Source organism: Gracilinanus agilis, chromosome 5 (assembly GCF_016433145.1).
Source record: "Gracilinanus agilis isolate LMUSP501 chromosome 5, AgileGrace, whole genome shotgun sequence".
In the NCBI taxonomy this organism is placed as follows: Eukaryota; Metazoa; Chordata; class Mammalia; order Didelphimorphia; family Didelphidae; genus Gracilinanus; species Gracilinanus agilis.
In genome coordinates, this window is record NC_058134.1 from 289471019 (window position 1) to 289482407 (window position 11389).

At 42.4% G+C, this 11389-nt stretch overlaps 1 protein-coding gene across 1 annotated transcript in view; it reads left to right on the plus strand.

Moving 5' to 3' along the window:
- The window catches only part of LOC123250338 (keratin, type II cuticular Hb1), a 228531-nt gene extending 217876 nt beyond the window's left edge, over positions 1-10655 (plus strand). Inside the window, exons 2-9 of the mRNA XM_044679368.1 lie at positions 1693-1901; positions 4135-4195; positions 4670-4765; positions 5413-5577; positions 8406-8531; positions 8789-9009; positions 9205-9236; positions 9892-10655. Coding sequence (XP_044535303.1) covers positions 1693-1901; positions 4135-4195; positions 4670-4765; positions 5413-5577; positions 8406-8531; positions 8789-9009; positions 9205-9236; positions 9892-10076 — 1095 coding nt within the window. The 3' untranslated portion in view covers positions 10077-10655. The remainder of the gene's footprint in view (positions 1-1692; positions 1902-4134; positions 4196-4669; positions 4766-5412; positions 5578-8405; positions 8532-8788; positions 9010-9204; positions 9237-9891) is intronic.
- The last annotated feature ends 734 nt before the right edge of the window (positions 10656-11389 follow it).

Genomic DNA, 11389 nt, shown 5'->3' on the forward strand with positions numbered 1-11389 from the left:
TATATATATATATATGTTTTAGTGTGGTAAGAAAAAAAGACTTCTGCTGAAAAACTGGATTCCAGTCTTAGATCCAACACATGCTAGCTGTGTGTCACTGGAGAGATCATTGATCTCTCTGAGCCTCAGTGTCTTCATCTGTAAAATGGGAACTATAATAACTGTCCCACCTTCCTCCTTCACAGGAGCTATCATGAAGTTAAAATAACAAGTATGAAAGGATTCTGGAAAGTATAAAGACTATACAAATATGAGCTAATAATATTTTCTGAGAAGAGAGAACTCATGACAGAGAGAAGGGAAATGTTTCAGTAATGGCTCCACTGGAAAACAGGAATGAGTGTTAGGGAGATGGGGGTCAAATTCATCACTTCTTTTTGCTGGGTAATAATTTCTTTAATTTCCCCATTGGTCTGTGAGCTTCCAAAAGGCAGAGGATAAGAGTGGCTAAAGCGGCCTTAAAGATGAGCTCCATCTCAATTCGATTCAGCAAGAACTTATTCAGTGTTGAGCAGTGAACTACACCCAGGAGATCCAAAGACCAAAATGCAATAATAGTCTGGCCTCAAGAAGCTAGGGACTCCAAGAGATGAAGAGAGAGTGTTCCAGGCATGGAGGACAGCCTGTGCAACCAAGCAACTCTCTCTACTATCTCCATACAGAATCATAAAGCCCAGCAGTGTAAGAATTGGAAGGGGCCTTAGGGGTCATCTAGTCCCAGAATCACATTTCCAAAGATCATCTTTTCCAAGGCATGCACAGGAATCTCCCTGTCCCAGAGGACTTGACAAGTGATTGATCCAGCCTTTGTCTAAGTTTCTCCAGTGAGGAGAAATGTCACTCCTGAGGGCATTTACACAATTTTGATTTTTTAGGAAATTCTTCCTTATACAGCATAGAAATCCTCCTCCTGGCAACTCCCACACATTGCTTGTTATCAAACCACCTCATTTTTTTTAGATCCTGATTTTTTTGTCCTACTAACAACTCTAATATTGAAAGGCAAGAATTAGGCAAATGGGGTTAAGTGACTTGCCCAGGGTCACATAGCTAGGAAGTGTTTGAGGTCAGATTTGAACCCAAGTACTCCTGACTCCAAGCCTGGCTCTCTGTCCATTGTGCCACCTAACTCCCCTAACTATTTCCAAAGATGGAAAGAGAAAGATGACAGGATCATCTTTCTACATACTTTCTCCTATCCCACAATTTCTTAGGATGTTAACAACCTCACATCTTGAAATATTTGCCAGGCCTCCTAGATGAGGCCCATCAGCTCCTGATAATTGTCGTTGATCAATTGGGCTTTTCCCTGTAGGATTCTTATGCTAAGAGACATGATATAATGGAGAGAGAGCTAGCCCAATAGCCAGGAAGACTTGGCTACATGGGACTGCCAAGTCTTTCCTCCTCTCCACTCTAGGCATTTCTCTAAGATGTGAAGATGCTAAAGACCTTCATGGGGAAGGGGTGAGAGGTCCTTACCCAACAACAGTGTAATCACAGGTCGAGTCTCTATTCTAAGGAGGAGCGGGTAGGAGTGAGAACATTCTCATAAGAAGTCATCTTGGCCCATGGTCTTTTGCCAATACTTGCTATTATTTTGATCCATTTTTCCATGTTTTCCAAGGGCTGCTGAGGCATCCTCTTCCTCTGAATGTCCCTGATGATTTTTCCCCTTCCTTGGGATGACAGGTTCGATTTCTAGAACAACAGAACAAACTCTTGGAGACCAAGTGGCAATTCTACCAAAATCGGAAGTGCTGTGAGAGTAACTTGGAGCCTCTGTTCAATGGCTACATGGAGACCCTAAAGAGAGAGCTGGAGTGTGTGGAGGCTGACAGTGGACGCCTGGCAGCTGAGTTCAATCACGTTCAGGAGGTTCTGGAAGGCTACAAGAAGAGGTGAGTGTTGAACCGATGGAGTCTAAATGCAGATTGAAGCATACCATTTTCCACTTCATTTCCTTTGTGAGTTTTTTTTTCTTCTATGTGTCTTCTTTTAGAATAAGGCAAGAAAAGAAATATGTATTGCATGATAGCATATATGTAATCTATGCCAGATTACTCCCTGTCTCCAGAATAGGGGAAGGAATGGAGAGAGGGAGACAGTTTGGATCTTGACATGTCAGAAAGTAAATGTTAAAAATTGTTTCTAATAATGTATTACATAAAAATCCTGATAGAGCTTATATCAGACTGTTTACCACCTCTGGTAAGGAGAAAGAGAATTTGAATGGCAAAATGTCAGAAAACAATTGCCAAAAATTCAATTCAAAAATTGTTTCCACAAGGAGTTGGGAAAATATAAGAAAAGATTATGGGGGAGGAAAAAAAGAAGAGGGGAATGTTTGAGGAAAGAATGATAGAAGTTTAAGAAGGATTCAAGGTAAACAACAAAAAGAACTTCCCATTGGGAATTTGTTAGACTTATAGGCATAGGCAAACAGAGATTTGTGGCATCTCTTTCCCTGGTGGTAAGAAGTCCAGAAGAGGTTAATCACAGAAAGAGATCTCAGCTCTCTGGGCTCCATTAAGGGTGTTTTGTCTTGGCTCCTGAATGGCAATTGGAGCATTAAGAGCATCTTCTGACTGATAGCAAGTAAATTCTCTATTGAAGCAAGATTTCTTTTCTATCATGGCATCTTCAGGCAGTAGGTCAGGAAGAAGAAAGTGTAATTATAGTATCTGTAGGAAAAAACTGGTTCCTTGAGCAAACTGCCTAGGGTCAGAGTAGCACTGGTAAAGAGCTAAAAGGGAGCATAAAGGCTAGTCTAATTCTTATCATCTTTTAGATAATGAAACTCAGACCCATGGAGGAGAAGTGACTTGATCAAGATCACACAGCCATTAAACAGCAAATCCAACCCTTGAACTCAGGTCTTCTAATTCCACATCTAATTCTCCTATAGAATACAATTTATGAGCATCAATGTTTATGTAGCACCAAAATCATGTGCATTTGTAAAAAAAGTCACATTTAGGAACAGCTCAGTGGCACAGTAAAGATAGAATGCCGGACCTGGAATTGGAATGACCTGGGTTCAAATTTGGCCTCAGGGGCAGCTGGATGGCTCAGTGGATTGAGAGCCAGGCCTAGAGATAGGAAGTCCTAGGTTCAAATCTGGCCTCAGACACTTCCTAGCTGTGTGACCCTGGGCAAGTCACTTAACACCCATTGCCTAGCCCTATAACAAATACAATTAGTAAAGAAGGATATATATATATATATATAAGATATTTGGGTTTTAAAAAAATTTTTTTAAAAGCTCAAATTTGGCCTCAGACACTTCCTAGGTGTGTGACCTTGGGTAAATCACTTTACCCCATTTGCCCAACCCTTGCCCTTCTATCTGTTGTTTCTAAGGCAGAAAATAAGGGGTTTTTAAAAGTCACATTTAAAAGAGTTCCTCATCTAGGCTTCCATTTCTTCATATGCAAAATAGTATCTTCTCCTAACCCCATATGCTGAGATAAAAGTAAAAGATCTTGGGCTTCATCATCAACCAAAAGCAACATCTACTGAGAACTTTCTATATGTGCTCATCACTGAGGTAGAACATAAAAGGATGAAACATGACTCTGCCTACTAATCTCCACAGGCTTTTGGTCTAGATGGAGGAGAGAAAACAAATTCTGGATTCCAGGCAAAAGTCTTCTGAGAGGAGGAAGATGCAACCTGGCACTTTAGCAGGAGGACTTCCTCCCACAGGAATATTCTAGCACATGGGGAGTAACGATGACTTCTAGATTTCTGCTTTAATTTTTAGGAAAAAATTTTCTTGGGGGTGGGAGGTGGTGTCATTGGATATTCTAGAGCATAGAAATTTGGGCAAAATTGCCTCTTGAGGTCTCTTTCACAGCCCAAGAATACTTGAATTCCATGAGCTCTTTGATTCCAAGAAATCTAGGGTCCTCGAGATCTGAGGAAGATCTGAAGATCTGAAGACTGCCACCTTCTGGGAGTAAAGTTTAGCCATTATCCAAATATCCAATCTTTCTTTCCTCCCTTCTTTCCTTCCTTCCTTCCTTCATTTCTTCCTGGCTTGCTTCCTTCCTTTCTTTCTATTTCTACTCAAACGCTGAACTTAGAGAGAACTTTCAGTTTCTGGGATTCTTACTCTATTTCCCCCCCTAGATATGAAGAAGAGGTAGCCCTGAGGGCAACAGCAGAGAATGAATTTGTGATACTAAAGAAGGTAAGTGTTGAGGCCCAGGACACACTAGACTAGAAAAAGGAGAGGGTATGTCCTTCCCGGGAAATATATTGGAACTCTAAGACCCCAAAGGAGGCCAAATGACTTTGTCAACATCACAGAGCACACTAGCCCCAAAGAAATGAAAGAAATATTGATGATGATGATGATGATGATGATGATGATGATGATGATGATACTGTTGTTGTTCAGTTGTTTCAATAGAGTCCAACTCTTCATGGCCCCATTAGGGGGTTTTCTTGGCAAAGATGCTGGAGTGTTTTGTCATTTCCCTCTCCAGATCATTTTATGGATGAAAAAACTTTGGGAAGCAAGGTTAAATGATTGTTTTTCTCACAACATTCCTGAGATAGAGGACATATAAACTCAGGAAGGTTGGCAATGAAGTCACTTTTGAAGGGAAGGATAGGTAGAGGATCTGCCTCAAGGTCTCTAATCTCCATTTCTCCTCTGCAGGATGTGGATTTTGCCTATCTCCAAAAATCAAACCTGGAGGCCAACACAGAGGCCCTGACAGAGGAAATTAATTTCTTGAGGGCTCTGTATGAATTGGTGAGGAGGACTGGGATACAGGAAGAGGGTGGTGGAAGATGGTCAGATGGTGGAAAGAGTTTCCTAGCTTCTGAGCTATGGAACCAGTCAGGCATAAGATGGTAGCCAGTGATTCAAGTGGGTTGTAGGGGATACAAAAATGCACCAGGAAGTTTTCTAATGGGAACTTGGGGAGTAGAAAATCCTGTGCTCTGATCATTTGAGGTCATTTTCCTTCATCATACTCTAGACAACCTGTGTTATTCATGATTACTATGGAGATAGATATAAATAGCAGGAACTTGCCAAGGAATTAGGCTCTGGCACAAGTCCAGTACCCAAAAGGATACAGATGATAAGTAGAGATAGATAAAGAATCTCTGCAGAACCTGTGAGTCAGATCAAAATTAGGCAAGAGGTCCACTGGAAAGTCAGGAAGGGTATTTTAAAGAAATCTCTAGATTATAAAAGAAATGCAATGTCTCTGGGTAGCCTTCTCCCTTTTTTTGGTGAGTTTCTGTGGGGTTGTGTGTCTGGGTAGGGGGTTTCTAAGGATATAAGCAACAGAGGAGGTATATATAATAAGGGAAAGGAGAGGGAGGACTTGAGGGGCAGTTTTAGAGAGATGGGAATCTATTCTGAATAAGCTTTAGTGACCCTTCCCTCAGGAAATCCAAGTTCTACAGTCCCACATCTCAGACACCTCCGTTGTGGTGAAGATGGACAATAGCCGAGAACTCAACATGGACTGCGTCATTGCGGAGATCAAGGCTCAATATGATGACATCGCCAGGCGCAGCCGAGCCGAGGCTGAGTCTTGGTACAATAGCAAGGTGAATGGGCCTGAATATCTATCACCTACTAGAAATAACATTTAGTCAGTAAACATTTTTATTATTAATAATAATTATTATTTTAATAGCTACCAATATAACACTTACTATGTGCCAGGAATTCTGTTAAGAACTTCACAATTATTATCTCATTTGATTTTTACCTGGGAGGTGGGTGCTGATATTATCCCTATTTTACAGATAAGTAAACTGAGGCAAACAGAAGTTGTGACTTGCCAAGAGTGTCTGAGGCCAGATTTGAACTCAAGTCTTTCTGATTCCGGGCCCCATGCTCTATCCACTATTACATCTACCTATCAACTTTATGCCTTGGGCATACATAAAAGAAGCAACAGACAGTTCATGCCTTCAAGGAATTCACAATCTAATGGGGGAGACAAAACTAAATAAATACATATAAACAAGATAGAGATAGAGAGATATATGGCATAAATAGGAAATACATAGGGTGCGAGAATAAGAGAGGTTGGGAAAGCCTTCCTGTAGAAGATAGGATTTTAGTCAAGACTTAAAGGAAGCCAGAGAAGGCAATAGGCACAGATGAGGAGGGAAGAAGAGTATTCCAGGAATCAGAGACAGCCAGAGAAGATGTCTGGCTCCAAAAGGTCAGTGTCACTGAATTAAAGAATACATGACAGGGAGTAAGGGGTAAGAAGTCTGGAAAGGTAAAAGGGGAAGAGATTGGGAAGAGCAGCCGATACCAAACAGGAATTTTATGCTTGCTCCTAGCAGCAATAGGGAGCCACTGGACTTTATCAAGCAGGGGAGTGGCATGGTCAGATCTGCATTTTAAGAAAATCTTTTTGGTGGTTGAATGGAGGATTGGAGAGAGACTTGAGACCTGAAGCAGGTCTACCCATCAAAAGACTATTACAAAAGTTCAGACATGAAGTGATACAAGTTTGTCCCAGAGAGTTAACAGTGTCAGAAGGGAGAAGAGGGTATAATTTGAAAGATGATGGCATGAAAAATTGACAGGCCTTGTCAACAGATCAGATATATGAGGTGAGAGATATGGAGGAGTTGAAGATGATACCTAGGTTTTGAGCCTGAGGGACTGGGAAGATGATATTGTCCTCTACAATATAATAAGGAAGTTAGAAGGGAGGGAGGGTTTAAGAAAGATAAGGAGTTTCTGTTTTGGACATGTTCAGATGCTTATTAGACATCCAGTGAAAGATGTCTGAAAAAAAGTTGGAGATGCAAGTTTGGAGGTCAGCAGAAAGATCAGAGCAAAAGTTGATGTGTGAATCATCAGCTTAGAGATGGGAGGTAAATCCATGATAACTGAAGAGATCATCAAGTGAGGGAGAAGAGAGGGAGGTCCCAGGATAGAGCCCTGTAGGACACCTATGATTAGAGGGCAGGATCTGGAGGCAGAACCAACAAAAGATATTGAGAAGGAGCAATCAGCTAGGTAGGAAGAGAACCAAGACAGAGCAGTGTCCAAAAAATACAGAAAGAAGGGAATATCAAGGAGGAGATGATAATGAACAGTGTCAAAGGCTAAAACAAAAGGTCAAGGAGGATGAAAATGAGAAAAAGCCATTGGGTTTAGGAACTAAGAAATCACTGGTCACTTTGGAAAGAGCAGTTCTGATGGAATGATGAGGTCAGGAGATGTATTGTGAGGGATTAAGAAGAGAATGAAATGAGACAAAGCAAAGGCACCTATTGAAGGTGGCCTTTTTAAGTTCAACCACAAAGGGCAAAAGGTAGGATAGTTGTGGAAATAGAAGATCAGGTGAGGGTTTTTGAGGATTCGGGAGATACGGGAATGTTTATAGGCAGTAAGGAAATGAAGAGAAAAATGAGTGCTAGAAGAGGGTAAAAGAGGAGGCAATCATAAACTAGAGGAATTCCAGGTGAACAGGAAAGACCTCCAGGAACTGATGCAAAGCGAAAGGAGCAGAGCCAGAAGAACATTGTACACAGAGACTGATATACTATGGTAAAATAGAATGTAATGGACCTCTGTACCAGCAGCAATGCAATGACCCAGGACAATTCTGAGGGATTTATGGTAAAGAACGCTACCCACATTCAGAGGAAGGACTGCAGGAGAGGAAACATATAAGAAAAATAACTGTTTGAACGCATGGGTTGAGGTGGACATGATTGGGGATGTAGACTTGAAACTCCCACACCAATGCAACTGTCAACAATTTGGAAATAGGTCTTGATTGATGACACATGTTACAACCAGTGGTAATGCGCGTCGGCCATGGGTGGGGAGTTGCGGGGGGTGAAGGGGAAAGTAGGAGCATGAATCATGTAACCATGTTAAAAATGAATATTAATAAATGTTTTTAAAAAAAGAGGAGGCAATCTATTGAAGGAGACAGAATGGAATGGGATCACTTGAACAATTAGAGGAATTACCATTGGTGTGAAATAAAGCCTCCTCATCACATAAAACAGGGGTGACAGAGGAGATATATGAAAAAGAAATATGAATACTATGAGCTGAGGAAGAGGGGATAGAAGGTGCTCATGGTGAATGGCCTCCAGAGTTTGTAAAATAGGAAGAAAAGTTCTTATCTGAGAATGTGGAGGCAGAAAGCTTGAGGAGGAATGAAAATGTTTGGAAGAACTGCTGTGGAGAGTAAGATAGCGTTTTGATGAGACAGGTACAGTACGATTACCTAGCAGCAGTGAGAGGGATGGTGAAGGATTTTCCCTTTATATGGATCTGCTCTTCCCTGGGGAAGTTACGGAGTCTTCTTCCCTAGGGAGAATAGATGAGTTGTGTCTTCATATACCTATATGTGAGGATTTAATACCACCCTCCCCTCACCCCTTTTCAGTGTGAGGAGATGAAGGCCACTGTGATCCGACATGGGGAAAGTCTTCGAAAGACCAAGGAGGAGATCAATGAGCTGAATCGGATTATCCAGAGACTGACTGCGGAGGTGGAGAATGCCAAGTGCCAGGTGCAGACATTAATCACTCTCCAAAAAAAAAAAAAAAAAGGAATTCAGTTAGATTGTAGCAGGAGTAATTCAGTTTAGATGCTAAGGAGAACTTTCCAACAAGGTTCCACAGCATCCTTTTGTCATTTTTCTTAGTGTTTCACCAAGAATTTCAGTCAAAGATGAAAGAATAATAAGAATTGCCTCCTTGAGGGGTCTGTGACTCCAGGACAATTCGATAACTCATTATTTCCTCCCCAATTCTTATGTTTTCCCAGAATTCCAAGCTGGAAGCTGCTGTGTCTCAATCTGAACAACAGGGAGAAGCTGCCCTCAGTAATGCCCGCTGCAAGCTGGCTGAGCTGGAGGGCGCCCTACAGAAGGCCAAGCAGGACATGGCTTGTCTGCTGAAGGAATACCAAGAGGTCATGAACTCCAAGCTGGGGCTGGACATTGAGATCACCACCTATAAACGGTTGCTAGAGGGAGAGGAGCAAAGGTGAATCCCTTGGACTAGCCCCATCCTATCTATACAATGATTCTCCATTCTCCCCTCTGTAGGTCTAGACCCAGGATTACCATGAGCTCGGTTATCTTTAGTTTGCCTCCATCTGCACAAAGCTCTAATTACATATTTTACAAAAGATACATCTCGCCCCCTTCCCATCTAATGTTCTTTTCTCCTCCTTCCCAGGTTGTGTGAAGGTGTCGGTGCTGTGAATGTCTGTAAGTAACCAAGGTCCTGAAAGAAAGAGTTAAGCTAGACAACAGGAGGAAACGGGCAGCTGGCAGTGACAGTAACATAGGATGTTAATCAATCTGGACTTCAATAGGATGATGAGCAACTAGATTCTATCTCAGGATCTTTCCAAGACTTCCAATGATCAATGAGTTGCAAGCCTGGCCATTTCTCTTTCTAGTGTGATCTTGGCCAAGTCATCTCACTTTTCTCAACCTGTTTCCTCATGTGCAAGATAAGGTTAATATGTACTCCCTAGAAGGAAAGGGAGGTATGAACCCTAAAATGCAAAAAGAGGACCTCTTTGAGAAACTCAGTTGTGTGGCCTTCAGGGTAATCATGGGCCAGTTAGGTCACGGCTTCCTCATCTATAAAATAGGAGTTGGACTAGATGACCTCAAAGGTCCTTTCCAACTTGATATCTAAAATCAAATGATCTCTCCTTGCAGCAGGAGAGATTAGGATGAGGCCAGCTGTGCATGTGGGACCAAGGAAGATACCTTCCTATTCCCTTCTCCTGAACCTGGACAAGTGAAAGGCACCTGAGTTAGCAGGACTTTCCATCCCCAAACCCAGGCTGTGGGGTCATACTTGGTGATAACTCAGACATAACTTACCCTCCAATTTCCTCCTACCTGGCAGGTGTGAGCAGCTCCCGAGGTGGGGTCGTCTGCGGAGACCTTTGTGTGTCAGGCTCTCGGCCAGTGACAGGCAGTGTCTGCAGTGCTCGGAGTAGTGGGAACATCGTGGTCAACACTGGGGGGCCCTGTGTGCCCTGCAGCCAAAGTTTCAGCCAAGGGAGCAGCCGTTCAGTGCGATTTGCCTAGATTTGCCTAGAAGCCTATGCTTCAACTGTAAATAGCTCATAGCCTCTTCTCCACCTCCTAGAAATCAGAAGGTAGAGTCACTGCTTCAGAAGATGAGAATGCTGGAGGCAGAATTATTGGGAGGCTTGAGAATGCCCATGGCAGGGACAAAGGGAGGTAGAAAAAAAAAAAAAGGAAAGGAGTTTCTAGTTTTGCAACTCTATCTTCTGAGCAGCCTTCTCCAGCTGGAGCCCCACTTCTCTAGTCTCATCTCTTTATTTCTTGAAGGAGCCTACTCCCCAAGCCAGGACCAGGTTCATCATTATCCCCCATATATTAGGCAGTGGGACTCAAATTCCCTGACCATCCCTTCAAACAATGGTACCTGGCACACCAATTAATGTTAAAAAGAATAGAGGCAATCTTGGTAGTGAGGAGGGATAAAAAGTAATAAGGTGATTGGAGGAGGAATGAAGTGGATAGCTGAGTGTAGGGAAGGGATGAATGATGTGGTATATAAGAAGGTATGTAAGGGAATGAATGGGAGTATATAGGAGGGCAGCTTAAACAGGTTTATTCATGGAGGCTAGCGACAGAGGATACTGAGAGGAAATAGGCTGGGTTTTTTAGGCAGGGAAGGTATCTCTAAGGTACAATAGGAGTTGGGCCAGTCAGAAATGTTTAGATCAAGGCTGGGGGGTTTCTCTAGTTAATTTCTAAAGTCCTTTGAGGGAGGAGTCAAAGGCTCCTCCCTGCCAGTGAAATTGATGTCTGCAGGAAGTCTCCACTGGGTACTTCTTGCCCAAGATGGATGTCTAGGTTTCCCCCAAGAAAATAAAAGGAAAATAATTCTTCCCTCTTCAGCCTTTGCCTTAATCTTCAATACAATCATTCACCAGAGGCTTTGTATAAGTAACAAAGGGGATTTATTAATGTCAAGGATAATCAAAGGGAAAGAGGTTTTAGGTTTTTATAACTGCTGCTAGAGAGAAGGCTCATGCTGGCAGATGGGTCACAAGAGAGGGTTAAACTGAGAGAGTCTGGCTCTCCCAGTCAGGAAGGTTTGACTGCCTTTGAAGTAAAGTATTTATCAAATCACTAAATTAGGGGTGGCTTGATTTAGGATGCCCTATTTGCCTACAGAAACTAAATCCACAATGTCCAACCACCAAGCCCACCCTTCCTCACAGGGCCCACAGGGAAATTCAGGGAAAATAACAGGGATGTAATGGAGAGATCAGGGAGAGGTCCAGAGAAAACAGCTAGGTCCAAATGTCCCAAAGACAATCAGCCCAGGCCAATACCAAAGCTAAAAGGCAAAAGCCAACAGCTCA